We start from the raw sequence: 21,268 nt of genomic DNA, 5'->3' as shown, positions 1-21,268 counted from the left end.
TGGCACAACCATGATGAGAAAATAGATTCTGAAACTTTCAGACACTGTACCTCTGTCGCTCAGAAGTCTCTTTGGCATGTAACACCTGCATCGTGCTGAAAGGTTGACAGATCGTCCTACCTCAGTCCCTTCATCAGAAAGCTGTAGACATTGCCCACAGTCGCCACCAGGGCATTGTAAAGACAGTCACACTTCTATGTTTGGAAAGCTGGTTCAGAGGAATGCAGTCTTTGGTGGAAAAAATAGTCAAGGGATACATGACTTGGCAGGTTTCCACACCCACATCAGCTCGTGAACCACTCCAAATGTCTTCACTTCCCAAAGCTCCTTGGACCAAACTCTCTGCTGATTTTGGACACCTTCCAAATGGACAATATGTGCTTGTTATCCAAAATGAGTACTCCCGTTACCCAGTTGTTGATGTCGCTAACTCTACATCTGCAAAAACTGTGATTCCAAGTCTTGACAAAATATTTTCAGAATTTGGATATCCAGAAATGCTGAAAATCGACAATGGTCCTCCATTCCAAAGCAATGACTTTACACAATTCTGTACCCACAATGGCATTAAGCACAGAAAAATCACCCCAATGTGGCCTTACACCAATAAACTGAAAGATTTATGCGCACCCTGAAGAAATCCATCAAAACTGCAACAACTCCTAACTTCAAACAAGCCATGCATCAATTCCTGTTAGACTACAGAACGACACCACACACAACTGGTATTCCTCCTGCAACAATACTATTTGGACGCAGTCTTCGAGGCAAACTTCCTCATATTGCTGAAAATCATCAAAATGATGGACCGGTTCGACAACATGACACTACTCAAAAACAGAAGATGAAGGACTATGCTGACAAGAAAGCCAACATCAAACCTTCCAAACTAGAAGTAGGTGATGCAGTCCTGCTGAAGAACCAACAACCATTCAACTCCACTCCATACCAACCAACGCCTTTAATCATTGTCCAGAAAAAGGGACAATGATCACTGCTCAACAAGGACAGTGAAATGTCACCAGGAACAGCGGCTTCTTCAAGTAGTCACCTCAAAATCCCACCCTTGTCACTAATGTAATGTTTGTGTCCGTTAACGACTGGTTCAATCATTGTTGAATAGTGTCGTGTGCACAACACAGGCAGTAACTCTTATGTAGTTTCAGCAGAAGATCTTAATGGTTAAGTCTCTTTGAAGATTGTTTTTTGTAAATAACTGAGTCTCCAACAGTCACAACACCACAGTTTCGATCTGATGTGGTGAATGTTAAGTGGCAATGAGTTCCATTGTCTGGGTGCAGTGAAAGAAAAAGCACGTTCTCCACATATCTTTGTGCAGGTTTTTGGTATACATAGAATTAGTTTATCTGTGGACGAACGAAGTGACCGCACAGAAAGAATATCAGAAATATAGCCTGATGAGGAATCTGAGAAGAAATTATGGCAAAAGAGACATAGTTTATAGTGCATGCGTGCTTCAACAGGGAACCAGTGTAAGGTTCTAAGCAGAGGTAGTGTATGCGTGCTTCAACAGGGAACCAGTGTAAGGTTCTAAGCAGAGGTGTAACATTGTCTTGTTTCTTTGCTTTGAAGATAAGCCTTGCAGCTGAGTTCTGTACCTTTTGCAACCTGTCCAAGCATCACTTAGGACAGCCAGCAAGAAGAGCATTGCCATAATCAAACCTTGACAAGACAAAAGCACAAACAAGTATCTTAGCTGCTGCAGTTGTCAGGAAGTGACGAATGGAACTAATCTGAAGGAGAGCAGCATAGGCAGATCTGAAGATGTGAGTAACATGATTATCAAGAGACATATCAGAGATAATGAATCCAAGGTTGCTTGCAGAAGGAGAGAACAAAATGTCACGGTTTCCCACAAAAATGGTAGATGGCTTTGAAAGAACTGAAAATGATCTCTTTGAGTGAATGACAAGGGCTTCAGTTTTATCATCTTTTAATTTTAACTCATGATTTGTCATCCAAGATTTAACTTCACGAATACAACTTTGCATGACCTCTACAGTATGGTTGATTTCTGAGGGATGAGAAAGAAATTGCATGATTGATTGATTGTCATCAGCAAAGACTGGTTAGAAATGTAGTAACTGTGAATGAGTGGTTGAAGGGGTTTAGTATACATTATAAGTAAAACAGCGGCCAACACAGAGCCATGAGGTACACCACAGGAAACAGGTTCTAGGTCCGATGAAAAGTCACAAACAATGACTGACTGACTGCGACATGTAAGGTAGTTCTGGAAACAACTCAAGGCTGTTCCACAGATGCCATAGTGATTTTGAAGTGTACTGAGCAGAAGAGAATGGTCAATTGTGTCAAAAGCTGCACTCAAATCAAATTGTGTCAAGAGAGATACATCACCACGATCAAGGGCAAGTAGAATGTCATTTGTGACCTTAATCAGTGCCGTTTCACTGCTGTGTAAGGGTCAGTAAGCAGACTGGTTTGGGCAGAGCAAGGAATGTCAGTTTAGGTATTCAGAAAGTTGGTTGAGAACAACATTTTTGATTATTTTAGAGAAGAAGGACAGATTCGACACTGGGTAGTTGTTCTTCAAATTGTTTTGGCCAAGGGAGGGCTTTTTTTAAAACAATGGTTTGACCACAGCAGTCTTAAAAATGGAAGGGAAAAGACCAGACAGCAGATTTTCATTAACAATGTGAGTACGGGTGGGCAGCAGATCAAGACAATAAACAATGAAGTGGGAATCAAGTCAAGGGAACAACTGGTAGGCTTCGACTTTAAAATAATCTTTGTTAGTTCACTCTGAGAAACAGGATAAAATACATCAAACTTAGAAGTCACAAACCTACCTGTGTTACAAGACTCTGCTATACTCTATATGGGTAGTGCTCCCGCGATCAAGTTATGGGCGAATGTTAGCTATCTTAGTTCTAAAATAATCACAAAAAACAGTTGGCAACTGACTAACAGGATACAAATTGGGGAGGGGAGATGACCTTTCATTGCCAAGTCTACCATAGACACTAAAAAGCTGCTTCACTGATTTGCTACCTGAAATATGAGCGCTGATACACAGTTTTTGCTTTTTGGACAATCTTGGTGACTTTTCTCTTCGCAGAGGCAAAGATTTGTTTACAATCAGTCCAGTCTTTTTACTCTGTTCCTCTGCATGTAGTCTTTCTTTCTTAGCTTTCCTAACCTCCTCTCTAACATCAGAGTACCCAAGGGGCAGACCGTCCATCCTTGACTTTACAGCGGGTAACAGGAGCATGCCTGTCCAATGCAGCATGTAGAGTGGAGTCCAGCTGTTCTACAGAGGGGCAAAGAGTGGATGACAGTCCTACGCAAGTCCTGCATGAAACTGAAAGCCTCTCTGTCCAACTCCAAGGCACAAAAATTGTGGGCTTCTTTGCAGATGGCAGGAACCAGGGAAGACTCTACGTTCAGTTCACAGACAACACAGAAATGGTCAGAGCTAAGCTCTTCAGTCACAGAGGTAGACTGCACAATATCTGTCCTGTGGTGGAAACATAACCCAATCTATGATGTGACCATGGTTGTGAGTAGGCTGATTGACTAAGACTATTTACAGAGAGACAAAGAAGGCAGAGGGGTTGGACCGACTTCACAGAGAGAGAGAGAACAATCAGGCAAACAAACAGAGGGCAGGGACAGGCTTCAGAGAGACAGAAAAAGGAAGACAGAGGGCAGGGACAGACTTCAGAGAGACAGAAAAAGGAAGACAGAGGGAAGGGACAGACTTCAAAGACAAAGAAGGCAGACAGACACTTGGTAGGGACAGACTTCACAGAGAGAGATACAATCAAGGCACAGAGAGAGACATAGAAGGCAGAAAGACAGAGGGATGGGAAAGACAAAGACAGACAGAGGAGAGGGAAAGTCTTTTGAGAGAAACACCACATCCATGAATCCTCACCGAAGCCATTTCAAAATGCAGTCCCGACAAAATCGATGACCACAGGGGGTCTGTCGGGGTTCCCGCAGCACCATCAGGCAAATGGCGCACTCATAGCGACTGTCAGGAGGCGGCTCGAAGTCATAGTCATAGCCCTCCACCTTAGAGCTGAAAGGAAAGCTACCCTCACTCCCACCTGAAGATGAATCTCCTGCACCACAGTAGGAGTCCATAGATGGAGGCTCTGCCATCATGCACTCACCACTCACAAGCTATAGTGACTGGTTTATTACACACACAGACACACACACACACACAAAACAAAACAAAACAAAAAAACCAAAAAAAAAGAAATTCTGCACTTTCTTTGAACAGGGCAAACGTAAACTTGTCTGAGTTTACTGAAACTCTCTCTAGTGAACTGTCTCTCTTTGGGTTTGTTTGCCATAGACAGGATGATAAATCATAAATAGTTGGCACATTTTCTCTGTACATGACACATGCTGAACAATAAACCTAACATTTGTCCACCAAGAAGTCTTACAATGCAAAGTCATGGCATTTTCATAAGACAAGCACTGTCCTGTTTTTGACACACAAATGCATTCAGGACTGAATTCAGGTGGGCAAAACATCCAGCTGGAACAGTGAGAGACATGTCAAGGACCCAGGTCCTCATCAGATGATCCACAGCTGGGTCAAGCCAGAGGTCTTCACACAGTCCTGCCCACTGCTGCCAGCTGGACACATCTGTTTCTGTTGTCCTGTGTGGGCAGTTCAACCACATCAATATCACCACAAGCCAGTTCTCAAACAATAGGCCAGTCATGAAGCAGCAGTGCACTCTGGTCAGTGGCTCTTGTTCTGTAGCAAGCACTCAGAGCTGACACCTGTAACAGACATCCAGCATCATCAATAAACTGGAACTGAAAGAAGTCACTGGTCATCAGGTGGAAACACACTGACAGTGGATTACAGTGGGCAGGAGGAAGGAAGCAGGGGAAATAAAGTAAATCATGCTTCTGCATTTCAAGTCCATTTCAGTTCACCTGAAAAAACATTACTTTTCTTCTTCTACATTCAAAGACTCATGTGCTCTACTTATTTCTTAAGTGCACTTTACATAAATGTATACTTCAGTAAAACAATTCCTAACCCTCCCCTCACTCCAACTGACTGCTGTTCAGATAGTCACAGTATTTTTCAGATGTTAAATACTGGGTGAAATGGAATCTACCTTCCATTTGTTCAGACAGCTGATACAGACAATCAGAATAACCCTCAGCACAATAACTACAATGCAAACAAGTACTAAACATATCTATTCATACACATTTCAAAATCAGTTTTTACTCTTTCATTCCTATTTTTCTATGAACCATTACTTCCCTTTTTTTCCCCCAGATTCCCTATACATATGTTCCCTTCATTCCTGGGTTTAAAGAAGAGAAAGAAAGTATGAAACAGGTACTTACTTCCGCGGCAACACTGCTCATTACAGTGCACTAAGATTTCATATACTGTTATGCACAAAATTCATGTGAGAAGTTGTCTGTGACCCTGTTGACACTAAGCTGACATCTCTGGTAGCACTCAAGTGTAAAACACACAATGCATACAAGTATGTTCCACATACAGGACAGTGTTTTGCTTGCAGAGTATGCACATCATGCAGGTACTCACCAAGTAGTGCCTTAATTGTATCTTAGTGCCAATCTACTGGTCATATCAAAATGTCACAATTGACACTGCTATTGTCCTAACCACATGAATGGTTTGAAGTTTGTCTCAAAGATGTGTATGCCTTTCCCTACACAAGGGGTCACTGAGCCAGAATCAGAACATTATTTGACGGGCGCAAAAGCCGAGTGATTAAAGCGGTGGACTTTCAATCTGAGGGTCCTAGGTTCAAATCTCGGTAATGGTGTCTGGTCGGTGAAGGGTGGAGATTTTTCTGATCTCCCAGGTCAACATATGTGTAGACCTGCTTGTGCCTGAACCCTCTTTGTGCGTATACACACACAGAAGATCAAATACACAAGTTAAAAATCCCATAATCGATGTCAGCGTTCGGTGGGTTATGGAAACAAGAACATACCTAGCATGCACACCCCTGAAAAGGGAATATGGTTGCCTACATGGCAGGGTAAAAATTGTCATACATGTAAAAGCCTATTCGTGTACATACAAGTGAACATGGGAGTTGCAGCCCATGAACGAAGAAGATTATTTACACAGTTCTTGCACATAAACTATTCACAAACAGAATTTTCACTGTACACGCATGTCCATGTCACAGACATCATGTCATATATCACACAAAGGTTACATGTGTGTGATATACCTTGAAGCAGTCACACCGCTAGTTCCTGCACAAATATACACCACAATTTTCACACTTTCACTTTTTTAACTTCTCATCACCTGTTGTCAACAACAGCCAATTGCACTCTCTCTTCTTCATTCATTTGTAACAGATTGAAATCATCATCTGATACAGTGTTGTAAAATTCATCGTCAGAAAACTGGTCAAAATACAAATTTTCTACACATTCCATTTTCTGTGTATGTGCGTCTATGCAGCACATCGGCAAGAATGTAGCAGCAGCCACTTTCCCATGGACAGGAAGGGGGGGGGTGTCATCCGTTCCACTCATAAACACTACCCTGCGAGTGACCTTGTCAAGGATAGATGATACGCACTGATGACATGACTCTCATGAAGTTCAAAGGGCTTACTAAGAACCGATTTTCCGTGATATAGGAAGGAAAGGGGGAATTCTCTGCTGCACGGTTTTCCAGAATCCCAGGAATGAAGGGTAAGATTCCTGTGAACCAGAAAACCATGCTGCAGGGATGAAAAAGTTCCCAAAAAAATTTATACTGCATTTAAGAAAAAATGTCTATACACATCTTAATTACACTAATTTGTGTACATTCCTCTGTTAATTCAAACTGACACAAGGCGCTGAAGCAAAAATTTGAAACTACACTGAAAGTTCACACTGACTGCGAACTGCCAGTTACACTTTTCACACCTGAAATACAAGCAGAAGAAATCATGCTGTTATGCTGCCTGTTTGTACCTGAATGAATCAACCATGGATTTTCACAGGCCAAGAATAACATCCTTTATCAAAATATTTTTTCATGTTTGAGCCTCTTTCCCCAATTTTGAAGCACTAGTGACCCTGCCATTTAATACTATAAAAAAAAACAACCCGAAAACAGAGTATGGCTGCCTATATTATGGTGGGGTAAAAACGGTCATACACAGGTAAAACTCAAGCAATATGGCTGGGTAGCAGAAAACAATGTCAAATTAGATATCTACCTCATTTAAAAATGGTGTGGAACCCACCAAATTTAAGATTTAGGAGTGTGGTTTACTGTTGATTTAGAAGAATGTGAGGAATTAAACTATAAAGACAAAATATCTGAAATTAGAATGTTATTTAGAATATGGATAAAAAGATCGATTACCCCTTTAGGAAGGATAGCTGTTCTCAAGTCAGTAATTTTATCAAAAATAACCAAGTTATGGATGTTTCTACCAAATCCACCTGATGAATATATTGATGAGCTGCAGAAGGCATGTTTTAAGTTCATTTGGAACAAAAAACAGGATCGAATAAGTAGAAAAACAGTAATTAAAAGTACAAGAATAGGAGGATTAAGAATGTTTGACATCAAGCCATTTATCAAAGGTCTTAAAATGAGCTGGATACGTAAATTAAACTTTTCAAACCATAAATGGACATTAATAATAAAAGCAATCAATCCAATTATTGAAGATATTGATAGATATGGACCCTGTCTACCAACACCTGATGACAAGAATAAGTTCTGGATTCATGTTTTCCAAGCCTACAAAGAATTTTGTCAGAAGGTCCCACAATCAAACAGCAAAGAAGTTTTAGCAGAACCAATCTTTCTGAACCAAAATATTAAAATTGGAAGTAAGATTTTATCATACAGAAATTGGATGGAAAAAGGGGTATGGAATATTTCTCATCTAGTGCATGGGGACAGCAGTTTCCTTTCCTATGAAGATTTTAGTCAAAAGCATGAAAAAAAAAACACCAACCAAATTTCCTTACTTTAAATGATTGCATAAGGTCAGTCAGAAATTATATTAAAAAAAAACCCTGAACATTGAAATTGATAATGACATTGCTTTGCAGACGAGAAAATCATTACAAATGATATATTCAGTAAAAAAAGGAACAAAAGTTTATTACGACACTTTAGTTAAAAACAATATGACCCCTAAATGCTGTAACAAATGGAACAATTTGTTGCAACTGAACATTAACTGGAAAACAAACAAAAGTTTATTACGACACTTTAGTTTAAAACAATATCACCCCTAAATGCTGTAACAAATGGAACGATTTGTTCCAAATGAACATTAACTGGAAACAGACATTTCACAAAATACACAAAATAAGTGATGTGAACTTAAAATGGTTTCAAATAAGAATAGTTCATAGGATTATTGCAACAAACCGGTCTCTGAAACAGATGAATATCTCTCAATGATAAATGCAGCTTCTGTGGATCACATCCAGAAACCATTGAACACCTTTTTTGGAGATGTGAGATTGAGCAGAGATTTTGGACTGCTTTCCAAACTGATATTAATAACAAATGCAATATGTATGCAATGCCCAACTATATGAAGAATTAGTTTTATTTGGAAACTCACACACATTTGCTACAGATGACATTTTAGATTTCATTATTTTACTTGCCAAAAACTTTCTGTACAAATGCAAATTCAATAAACAACCACCAGAACTCAATGCATTTAAACCACAGCTCAGATACAGATACAAAATCAAAGAACATGCATCTTATATGTAGCCATGTTATTGAACAAGTGGTTCTGATAGGGTACGATACAAAAGAACTAACTAAATGATGATTGACTGAATTAAAGGATAGACAAGAATTCCTGCGCACAGGCCAGGAACATATAGAGGCCAGTCACAAATGGGCTTTTCTATTGTTTTATTTACAATAGTTCTTATAAGAGAAGAACTAAGAGGAAGACAAGAAGGAGAAGAGATAATGAGAAGACATAAGAAGAGAAGACAGTGCCTGGAATGACACAAACAAATGTCATTAGCACAACATGTCAGCACAAGTGAATAATAAAGCACATGTATACATATTACATGGAAAGACTACCACTTGGTAATGCATATGTGTGAAGACCAAACACTGACATCAAATGACATTTCTAATACATTTAAATAGTGCAGTTAAACTGATTGAAGCTATGCTGGTTTAATGAACGTACACTGACAGTATAGATTAGGTAAAGCTTATACTGTGTCAAAGTGACTCAAATGAATCAGTTTATCATGTAGCACTATAATGGAGTAAGCCATATAGGTGAAGGCATGATAACTAAATTAGAATTAACAGACTGATACATATCAGGTGGTTTTAACCAATAACTGATATTAATCCAACACTATCTTGTAATCATGACAGAATACTACACACATTTTAGAGTACTGAGAATCAGTGAAACACTGTAACCTTCATCAGTGACAGCAAATGAGAAAGAACGCGTCATATGCACTCACTAAAATATTCTGTAGCAAACTATCAGTGTCCAGAGACGTCACTGACTGACGTTAAGAAGAATCAAATGGAACACTGCTCCAAGCTATTGACGACATGGCAATTATTTAGATCAATCATAGCCAAACTGTGACAACATGTCAAAGCAATAACTGAACAAAGCAATATCAACATACTCATATGAACACAAGTACTGTGTCGAACAATACAATTTATAAATCATCAGCACATTCTACACAATAGTACTTACAGCGATACGTAGCAAATGTCAGCTGTTGTGGGAACACACTCGACACACACTCACACACTGCTTGCGACGCAGCAAGAGAGAGAGAGCGCCTCTGGTCAGATGACTGACCAGGTATGAAGTGACCACTCATCACTCACTGTGCCAATTTATGCAAGTTAAGCAGACTGCAAAGACAATCACGTGTGCTGCAAAGCAGATCAGCCCAAATCAGGCCAAATCCGACAACAACTGTGTTTCTTACAAGGTGTTCAGTGATAGATTTCTAAATGATTCTTGAACCGATTTACATCGGATAAGTTGCAAAAGAAACAGCTCGACACCTACTTTATAATGAGTATAAAATAAAGTGTTGATTATTTAAGATGAATTTATAATCTTAAGTCAACTGAACAGGGTCAGTTTTAACAAGCTCATCGCTGAAAATTACAAACTGCGTTAAATCAGTTTAACGTTAGCAAACATAAATGGAATAGATTTAAAGATGGAATTGCGACGATTCTGCCAGTATATAATACTTGTAGTTTACTGATCCAACAAAAGAAATATTAATTAAATACGGTGGAGCAGAAACACAGATTCCAGCTCAGCCAATAGCGTACCGCGACACTGGTCGAGCAGTGAGGGGATTGTCTGGCGAGAAGGACAAAATGACGTAAGCAGCTTTGCGTTCAAACCGGGAATGGCGTCACACAATCTGTGCAGGCCGTTGAAAGTCCAGTGGGTTAGTTGCGAAAAACGTCGTCTGATGCAGCTTGTGTGTGAAACAGTTTTTGAACCAAGTAGAACGCTTGGTTACATATATACTAATGAACCATCATGCCTTCCATACAAAGTGGAACAGTTACCTTCCAATTATGGAAACTGTTACCTAATCACAATTTTGCATGTTCCATAGTTATCATTCTGTATAACAGTCCTTACTTTGTACTAGCTGGTCTTTATTTATTTTTTATTTTATTTTATTTATTTATTTTATTTTTTATTGTTGTTGATGTCTTTACAATGTGATTAAATACAAGCTTTCTTTTCCAGTAATGTAGAAGTGGTCTACTCATTGCACCTTATTATGATATTATAATGCTACCACTCGCTTTCGCCACATCCTTGATACCATTGCTGTAATAGTTGAAATGAAATGAAATTATGGTGCTTAGAGCCTCGCCAACCAAAGGCCATCTCAAGGCTATCGCCACGTTAATACCTACTATAAGGGTAAAAAACAAACAATAAAAACAAGTCACCACTTTAAGCTTCCACTCAAAAGGTTTTTTTTTTAAAAACTTCCATAATTTAAAACCTTCAAATATGATTAAAAATGTTCACTTCTTTCAAGAAGTCCACGGAGGGACATCACGAAACAAAATCTTCAAAGAAACCGCCGTGTAATGTCTGTGTCTAACGTCATGCAGATCCCAACAGTCAAGAAGCACATGTTTCACGGTGAGAGGCTCATCACAGGGAATACATCGAGGGGCCTCTTCCCCCTTTAACAAGTAAGAATGAGTAAAAAAAAAAAAAGTGTGCCCCGCATGCAGTCTGCCTAGCACAGACTCCTTCTTTCTGTTCTTCACCCCTGAAGGGAGGGTCTCTTTTAGGTCCGGACGGATCTGGAAGAGCTTGTTGTCCGTCTGGGTGTTCACTCCTCTTGCCAAAGATCCTTAACGTAAGTGTTCACCTTCTGCTTCATGTCTGTGTATGTTACAAAGGATCTCGATAATTCTTTCTTTACAGCGTTCTTGGCCAGCAGGTCTGCCCTTTCGTTACCACGAATGCCAACATGTCCAGGAAGCCAGGCCAACACAACCTTGTATCCTTTCTTCGTTACGAGAGTAAAAGCTTCGTAAAATTCCAGCAGTTTGGGATGAGTGATATTCCTGCAGGCGATCGCCTCCAGGGCTGACAAGGAGTTGGAAAAGATCATGAATCTCTTTTGTTTCGAAGAGAGAACCATTTTTACCGCCAGAACCAGTGTGGTCAGTTCCGCAGTGTACACAGAGCTGTCAGACAGGATGTGTTTTGTTGAGGGCTGGTCAGGAAAGGCGGGACAGAACGCAGATGCAGCGACTCCTCTGACTTGGAACCGTCAGTGAAGATTTTTTGGAAAGTGGGAAATTTGTGGCAGAGTTCCGAAAAGTAAGTTCTGTAGGCCAGTGAACTTGAGTCCAAGAGGAGGGATGCAGTTTGGGTTGTCTTTAAATTTCTTGTTGAAAGGGTTGTTGAATACGTCGTAAGCAGGGTTTTTGGGTTCAGAAAACAGTTTCAAGTAATAGTTTAGGGTCAGCTTCAATCTGTGGTTGGAGAGAGGCGGTTCCCCCACCTCTGCATACAGGCTGTGCACAGGGGTGGTGCGGAACACGCCTAAGCTGAGACAGAGCCCTTGGTGGTGTATAGGGTCCAGCAGTTTCAGGTAAGACAGTCTGGCCGAGCCATATACTGTAACACATCCGTAATCCAGTTTGGACCGGACCAGGGCTCTGTAGAAGTGCAAGAGAGTTCTCTTATCAGTCCGTGTGTGCCACAACTCGGATGATGTTCAGGGCTTTTTGACAAGATATTTTCAGCTGTTTGATAAGGCTAAAAACGACCCCTAAAAATTTGGCTTCCTTGACCACACGGATGGTGGATTTTCCCAGATGGATTTCAGGGTCCAGATAAAATTGGTGAAAGTTATGAAAATGAATACACTCAGTTTTAGAGGACGAAAAGGTGAAACCATTCTCCTCTATCCAACACTGAATTTTGTCCGCGCAGAGCTGAAGATGTCGCTGGATGCTAGCGTACATGCTGCCAGTTGCATACAGGGTGAAATCATCCACAAACAGCGAGCTGTCCGATCCCTTCTGAACCGACTGGACGATGTCGTTTATTTTGATGCTGAAGAGAGCCAGCGACAGAATGCTCCCTTGCGGAACACCCAGTTCCTGCTCGTGAATGTCAGACAGGGTGGTGCCGACCCTCACCTGGAATTGTTGGTCTTGCAAGAAGTTGTGGATAAACTGGGGCAGGTGTCCTTGGAAGCCGAGCTTGTGCAGGTCTGAGAGGATTCCAAATTTTTAGGTGGTATCATAGGCTTTCTCTAAATAAAAAAAATATGGCCACCACATGCTGTATGTTGACAAAGGCATTCCTTACAGCGGTTTCCAGATGAACCAGATGGTCAATGGTAGAACGATGCTTGCGGAAACCGCACTGTTGTTTCGCCAAAAGGCCGTCGGTCTCTAGTTTCCACATCAGTCCACCGTTGACCATCTTCTCCATCAGTTTGCAGATGCAGCTGGTCAGTGCAACTTGGCAGTAGTTGGAGGGGTTTGAGGGGTCTTTTCCCAGTTTTGGCACCAGGATTATGAGGGCTTTACACCAGGAGGGTGGAAAAAAGCCTGTGATCCAGATGTGGTTGTAAACTTTGAACAGGGTGTACAGACAGGTTTCAGGAAGGTATTTAAAAACATATGACTTTCACATTGCTTCCCCAGTTGTTGACCAAACACATACACTGACTAGAGCTGCGTTTGAATCAACATGCAATGTTCAGGTAGGCCTTATCTATATATATCTATATCTATCTTAACAAACAAACAACTTTCTTGTTTGTAACATTGAATGATAGAAAGTATGCAATTCGCCAGTCTGCTTTGCACATGCCATGCCAATTAGCGGCCCATGTAATCTGTGCAGTATTGATGTTTTCGAATGTGGTCAATGTATTCTTTATCACAGACAACCAGCTGCCATGCCGAAGTGGTCATCATCAAGGACTGACAGCTGGGAGGACATGGGTTCAAATCCCAGCAGAGATGGGGGTTTTCAGCCAACAACCGGCTCCTACCTAGTGTTCAGTGAACTATGGGCTTAAACTTAAAATGGAAAGACTGGGATGACAGAGTCAAGTATCATCCACTTCAAGGATGCTTCTTTGGGTGTGTTGCTCTTATTTCCCGACTGACAATACAAGTGTCTGTATTTCTCTGGCCTGGTTGATGGCAGGATATCATTGTAACAGGTAGAGTACAGCCTTGTCACGTCGTTCTAAACCTAAACGGACCTCCACAGCAGTATCGTCATCCTCCTCCTTCACCATCAATATATATTTTAAAAAGTCCCGAATTATGTGGCCTTTCATGCCCTGCTCTCATGGTGACCTCAGTTTCAATACCCCTCCACTTCCATGCTTGGGGTGAATCTTGTCAAGGTCTTCAGTGTCAGTGGATTCATGGGGGACTGTTGCTGGAGGGACATAGTGGCGGTCTCCAGTTTCAGGGAGACACTTGCTCTGTCTTGGCTCCGCGATTAAAACCATTATTGTTGCCAGTAGGGGTCTTAGAAGGTGGTGTCCAAAAGTTCGTTAAACCAAAACTGGAACTAATGAACACCTCCAAAGTGACTCAGCAGCAGTGCAGGGTCTCTCTGGTGTGTGGCCTCCTGACGACCTAACCCCAATTGTTCACTGTGGACTGCCAGCACTGGGACTGTGACAGACAAACCCAGGTGTGGCCATGTATGGAGACCTCGGAATGAGCGGCGTGGGAGTAATGTCACTAAAATGGTGCAGATAATGGGGCAACAAAAAAACAAAAACAAAAACAAAATATATATATATATATATATATATTACTTATTCGTCCAGGGCAGATACGAAAATGGTCCAAATGTGAGCAACAAAACCCTTCTTTTTACGATAAAATAGATTATAGAATAAATCATACTGATCACATTGATATAAAGTTTACCGCTATTGGGGGGCGGGAACATAATCAGATTTTGATTTTTAATAATTATTTTTCACACTTCTGCAGTTCTGGCCGTGAGACAGCGCCTTGCAAAGAGTCGCAAGGCAAGAGCAAGTAAAGGCAGTTAAGCAAGCACCAGTAGAGCACATGTGACTGACTGCTGCCGCGTTGATGCTGTCCTACCCTTTGTCCGTTGACACTGCGGCAGATGATAGATACCGTACAGAAAGTAAGAGAATTATGTGGGGTCATAAGGAAACAAACATTTTTAATTCATGTATTTTATACTAAATTCGTAGAAGACGCAAATTTGCTTTTTAGAATGTTTTCCAGTTTCTTACCAGTCATGACATTTCCAGAAAGAATGAAAACGGTATCAATACTGACTTCAAAGGTGAACCTACAAAGGCAACATGGGATCATCTAGTTCGTAGGCACAATTTTGTTGACATTTTACGCAGTGCACAAGAAATACTTCAGTCTCTGCTTATCAATGTGTAGAATACAAATACTGTTACCCAGGCTTCTTTAAATGAACACGTCAGAGCACTGTCCAGAATTAATTCAGAGAGTATGGAAAGCAGGTGATGGCAAAATCAACCAACATCACATCTTGATTTGAAAAGAACGGTATGAAATACCTGGAAATGAACCGGTACTTGCAAATGTGACTCATGAATCCTGGTGGAGTAGACACGTCAATTTAGCGTCAGAAAGAGAGTGCAGTCGGCTGGAGTACGAAGGTGGCAAAATGAAGTGCATCAGATAGTCATGAAGAGCAAAGACTACCTGGAAGACGAACATGGGTCAGTCTCCAGAACTTTGTTGGAAATGGGGTTCTCTCAGTCTGATTCAATACAGACAAGTGTTTACAATGAATATTCAAATTTTTTGCATGCTATCAGGATTGCAACTGAATAAAGAAATATCTGCAACAATTTTGTGAGAATCTGTTTTGTTCTTATGTCTTTGATGTGTTGAAAATTATCAAAAACATCCAAAATTTTGGCGCCATTTTGTGACATGGCAATTAGTCTGAACATGAAGTGGTCAGAAATAAATAAGTACAAACCTTATCAAAATCCAGTCCATAAATACAGGGTCTATATTTAATATAGATAATAATATTTATTTTTTGTAATAATAAAACATCGTTCATCAATAAAAATGGTATATTAAGTTTGAAATATTATGCAAAATAACTGCGTGACAAACGTAAACAACCCGTTCCACTTAACATGTTTTTCCTTCATTCAAAGGCAAGCACATTCTTGAATACACTACACAATCTTTACTTGCAACAGGTGGTTAACACAACTGTCTTCAACAGCACATACTCATTTTGTGGTAAAAATGACTATTTAAATGCATACTGACATCGCATATTAATTTTTGGTTCCTCTTTTCTGTGTTACTTCTGTACATATAAATGTCCCAATAGAAATATGCATGTAAAGAAATTATAACTATTTTCACATAAATCATGCGGATTCATCATGGGAAAGCATAAATGAGTTTGACAAACACCCTTCAACTGTGTGTGTTTGAACACAGATTCAGAGAATGTGGCATTTCCAACAGTGTCTGAAATGTACATATATGTTACACGGAAATCTCCAATATGTTAACCCAATGGTTGATATATTGTTTGAAAATAAACTGTTTATGTTAATTTCGTTGTTGTTATGGTTTGTTTATGCATTTTTCACTTATCTGATTAAGTTTAGACACAATCACGGTTTCTGATACATTGCGAGATGCGGTGATATTCAGATACTGGCGCAATATTTCGAAACAAATCAACTCCTGTTGTTCAATAAGACTGCTTTCAGTTGAATACTTTGCTGCATCAAAAGTTCCAAACAACGAAGTTCAAAGTAGAAAATCACCCCCTTTACTGCTTTAGTCACCTTGATTCTGGCTTTTGCTATCTGGTGAAGTTTTATCACGAAATGATGTATTAGCAGTTCACGTGACAATGTGGAATGAAAAAAATCGTTGTATCCAAAACAAGTCAGTCCCTACAATCTTATTTTGCAAAATTTGATTAGAACAGCTATGTTTTACATCACACAAGTTCTGAAAAACCAAACTATGCACTGATTGTGTATGATTTTTCAAAAATTAAGTTTGAGGCATTTCACATTTAGAAGTGCTTGAGATGAAGTCAAGTGTTATATTCAGACACGGAACGCATGTTCTTGTGTTCTGCTTTACACAGATAATAAAATTTCTTATTTGTTGTTGTTGTTGTTGTTGTTGTTGTTGTTGTTGCTTTGTTTTTGTTTCATTTTGTTTTTTTCTCATGGTTTTACTTTTATTAAATTTTGTTCTGTAATTCTACAGATTTGTTCACTGTGAGGATAAAGCTAATCTGTTTTCTGTTTATTGATCAAATAAAAAGATACAAAGAATCCAGTGTTTTTATTGCAATTATTCAGATAAAGAGGATAACTTTTGTCAAGTGATATGAACTGTACTGTTACCATTTCATAATATAATGAACAGTAGTACTTTAATCAGTTAAACATTGGAGAGAATTAATGTGAAAATGGAGTGCCTGCAATGTTTCTGAAAAAAACAAAATCATCCAGGGTGGGCAAGTTAGTTCGGGTATTTTGAGTTCCATGTTACACCTGTCATAAGGTTTTAGGTAATCATTAATAAAATACATAATTATGTGCAGACTATGTTTGATTTCATTGCATGGGCTAAGGATTGCATGACAGATTCATTATTAGTGTTATTATAAATCCAGTAATTCAAACATCTATGCTGGGGAAAGTTAGTTTGGGTAACTTGGATTCAATGTTACACATGTCACAATAAAGTTTTAAATAATCACTGATAAAATGCATGATTTATTATTATTATCATCATTATTACTATTTATATTCCAAGCTAAATTGACGTCTACTTCGCCAGGGTTCGTGAGTCATATTTGCAAATACTGGTTCATTGCCAAAGAAAAAATATGCATGCCATACAGTTCTTTTCACACCAAGACATGCTGGTTGATATTGCCATAATCTGCCTTCCATACATTCTTAATTAATTGTCTGGACAGTGCTCCTGCAATGTTCATTCAAACAAACATGATTAACACACATTTAAATATTTATATTCTGCATGTAAAAGCAGAGCCTGAAGTATTTCCCAAAGTTGTGCATTGCATGGTCTACAAAATTGTACTTATGAATTAAATGATATCGTGCTGAAACTGAAAACTGGAAAACATTCATAAAAGCAAATTTCTCTGGCGACCAACAGTCCAGCCGCGCTTGCATAACCATCACATGCTCTTGCCTTGCGACTCTTTGTAAGGCACATTCACACGGGCAGAAGCAATAAAACCACAAGAATCTTGATATTAAAAACCAAAATCTTAAATTTATGTTCCCGCCCCACTACAGTGGTAAACTTTATATCAGTGTGATCTGTATGATTTATTCTATCTTATCGTAAATAGAACATGGCCCTAACACAAATTTTAATCTAAATTCCCTTATTGCCTATATTTATATATATATATATATATATATATATCACGACTCTTTTTCTCTGTGTGGTGTGTAATGAATAATACTTGTGGGAGAGCGATTGTTCACGACTGGTGGTACTGGTAGCATTGCAGAATGCGACTCTGTTAAAGCAGTTGGTCTTTTTGACACAAAGATCCTTACAAAGAGCTGAACACAACAGATTCTGAAATTAGCCTTGATCCCCCACACTCGTCAGGGATCGGTGCGGACATCATGTGAAGAGTGTAACTTCACTGACCTAAAAACTGATCATATGTGCGACTTGAGTTTCAAAATCCCGGTGTATACGCATAAAAAACTGACAGGATTACCAGTTGGATCATGTTATTAACTCTGATAGGAAATTTTCTTCCTAAAATTAACTAATATACTTACCGTCACCCACTAGTGCAGACTCCGGCAGGGAGTCCAATTCCTGTCCTGTGCAAACTACCATCCGCCTATGCGGAGAAAACGAAAGTAGCTACAGCCGATAACCTCCCGGAAGTAGGTTACCTCCCCTCTATCCCTGTCTAGCTTCCTCTTTTGATGGCACCTAACTATAACCAGTGCAGTGTGCAGAGGGAACAGGAAGCAGGGGAGGATAGGAGGGTCTTAAATGTCGGTCATGGTAAGTATGTTAGATAAATGTAATTTTAGGGGGAAAAAAATTCCTTTTCACTACATATACTTTACCATGACCCACTATTGCAGAATGACACAAGGTGGAGGGTTCACCTGTACTACTGTCTGTGCACGGTGATGGCTTGTTGTGCGACCACTGTAGAGGCGATGCCTCTTGAGCCATCCTTGCTGAAGTGTGAGACATCTCTCAAGTAGAAACCAATAAAGTAGCAGGGTTTTTCCTGAGTGGGCAAGGCGAGAGATGAGGACCATGCCCCGACTTCGTGAACTCTGGCTGAGGAGGCATAAGTCCCAACCCACATCTGCCCACATGCCTAATCATTGATTGTCCTTTGAGACAGAGATGTCTTGATAATCTTGCAAGAGTGGTCAAGGAGTGGTCAAGGAGTCAACTGCTGAACTAGTGTCAAACCTTTCCAGTCAAAGTGAGAGGTGGCAAAGTGTACTCTGTGGGGTTTTCTGAATTGAGCTAGAGGGCAGGCAGCTTATCATGAAGGCCTCAAGAACTGTAAGAGGGCAGGTGAAGGCTGAACCTCAATGCAAGGTGCATGTGGTCTGATCTGATGAGTCAACATTGGTTGTGGGCCAACTGGGAAAGAATAATTGTGTTTGAAGGGATCTGTGGCCCCAGACAGAGGCAGCCCACCAGGATACTGGGCTTGCCTTAGGCGTGACCATCCTATCTGTAGAGCTCCTCCGTGTGAGCTGACAGGTGATGGGTGCGCTGCCCCCCCACCCCCACCCCTTTTTTTTTGTAGCTACAAAAAGCGACACTGGCCTGTTGCCTGAGCATAGAATGGCAGGCAATAGGCTACAAGAGACACGATACTCAGTGGCTTCTCTGCGCAGGTGTGGCATGATGGATCAACATACAGAATGTTGTAGGCAGTCATTAGGTGAGTTGGATCCGGCTGTGGGTGTCTGCTTCAGGTGCCTCTAGGCCATGGTGTCTTTCTGTGGTGGGTTTCCTAATGGAAGAGGTGGTCTCCATGAAGAAAGTTTGTACTGAAGGCACTAACTGAGAAATAGGACTAGGTCCATGACTGGGTCTGGCCCTGTGTAGTACATTTGAAGTATGGGATAGAGCCATGAGGGGCAGTTGGGACAGAATGGCTGTTGATCTGCTGTACTAGCCATTGGAGGGCATGAGTCAGCATGAGTAAAGCAGGAAACTGTGTGCTTGAAGTATGAAAGTGGCCACCAAGGAGGTTCTGCTGAAATGTAAGGAAGCCAGACAGATGTTACATGGTCTTGTGAGGCAACCGTGTGCCTGAAAGACATGGTGCTTGCTGCCACAGTGACAACAAAGTCATCCTCAGACAGGCCCTTGGCTGAAGAACGAGGCTCTGTAAACACCTCAGGGGGTGTCCCACTGGCAAGACAGTGCTTGTAGGCAGGGAAATGAAATGAAATTATGGTGCTTAGAGCCTCGCCGACCACTAAGGCCATTTCAAGGCTATCGCCGCGTCAATAACTACTACAAGGATAAAAAAACAACCAATTAAAACGAGTCACCACTTCAAACTTTCCACTCCAAAGTTAAAAAAAAAACTTCCATAGTTTAAAACCTTCAAATCTGGTTAAAAAGGTTCACTTCTTTTAAGAAGTCCATCAGCGCCCACGGAGGGACATCACGAAACAAAGTCTTCAAAGAAACCGCCGTGTAATGTCTGCATCTAACGTCATGCAAATCCCAACAATCAAGGAGCACGTGTTTCACGGTGAGAGGCTTGTCACAGGGAATGCATCGAGGGGCCTCTTCCCCCTTCAACAAGTAAGAATGAGTAAAAAAAAGTGTGCCCCGCACGCAGTCTGCACAGCACAGACTCTTCCTTTCTGTTCTTCACCCCCGAAGGGAGGGTCTCTTTTAGGTCCGGACAGATCTGGAAGAGCTTGTTGTCCATCTGGGTGTTCCACTCCTCTTGCCAAAGATCCTTAACGTGTTTACCTTCCGCTTCATGTCTGTATATGGCACAAAGGATCTGGACAATTCTTTCTTTACAGCATTCCTGGCCAGCAGGTCTGCCCTTTCGTTACCACGAATGCCAACATGTCCGGGAACCCAGGCCAACACAACCTCGTATCCTTTCTTATTCGTTGCAAGAGTAAAAGTTTCATAAAATTCCAGCAGTTTGGGATGAGTGATATTCCTGCAGGCTATCGCCTCCAGGGCTGACAAGGAGTCGGAAAAGATCATGAATCTCTTTTGTTTCGAAGAGAGAACCATTTTAACCGCCAGAACCAGTGCGGTCAGTTCCGCAGTGTACACCGAGCTGTCAGACAGGATGTGTTCCGTTGAGGGCCAGTCGAGGAAAGGCGGGACAGAACACAGATGCGGCGACTCCGTCCTCTGACTTGGAACCGTCAGTGAAGATGCTTTGAAAAGTGGGGAATTTGTGGCACAGTTCCGAAAAGTAAGTTCTGTAGGCCAGAGAACTGGTGGTGTCCTTACGGTACGAGGCCAGATCGAATCGGACCTCAGGTGTTGTAAAGGTCCACGGAGGCTGTGAGGGAACTTAGAGAAATCCGAGATGCCACCGACATCCAGATCGGCCTTTTCTAAGTGCGGCTGAATGCGGAGTCCGAGAGGAGGTATGCAGTTTGGGTTGTCTGTAAATTTCTTATCGAAAGG

The 21,268-nt window shown here is 40.8% G+C and overlaps 1 protein-coding gene across 4 annotated transcripts in view; it reads right to left on the bottom strand.

The window, feature by feature from the left end:
- The window catches only part of LOC143301280 (TNF receptor-associated factor 6-like), a 142,539-nt gene that overhangs the window by 97,977 nt on the left and 23,294 nt on the right, over positions 1–21,268 (bottom strand). For all 4 annotated transcript variants that reach the window (XM_076615461.1, XM_076615459.1, XM_076615462.1 and 1 more), the window contains exon 2: positions 3,920–4,788. In XM_076615461.1, the coding sequence (XP_076471576.1) occupies positions 3,920–4,152 (233 nt within the window). In that variant the 5' untranslated portion in view covers positions 4,153–4,788. The remainder of the gene's footprint in view (positions 1–3,919; positions 4,789–21,268) is intronic.

The sequence above is a fragment of the Babylonia areolata genome, chromosome 27, assembly GCF_041734735.1.
Source record: "Babylonia areolata isolate BAREFJ2019XMU chromosome 27, ASM4173473v1, whole genome shotgun sequence".
Classification (NCBI taxonomy): domain Eukaryota; kingdom Metazoa; phylum Mollusca; class Gastropoda; order Neogastropoda; family Buccinidae; genus Babylonia; species Babylonia areolata.
The sequence above is the reverse complement of the archived record's forward strand: the minus strand, read 5'-3'. Positions and strand labels throughout refer to the sequence as shown.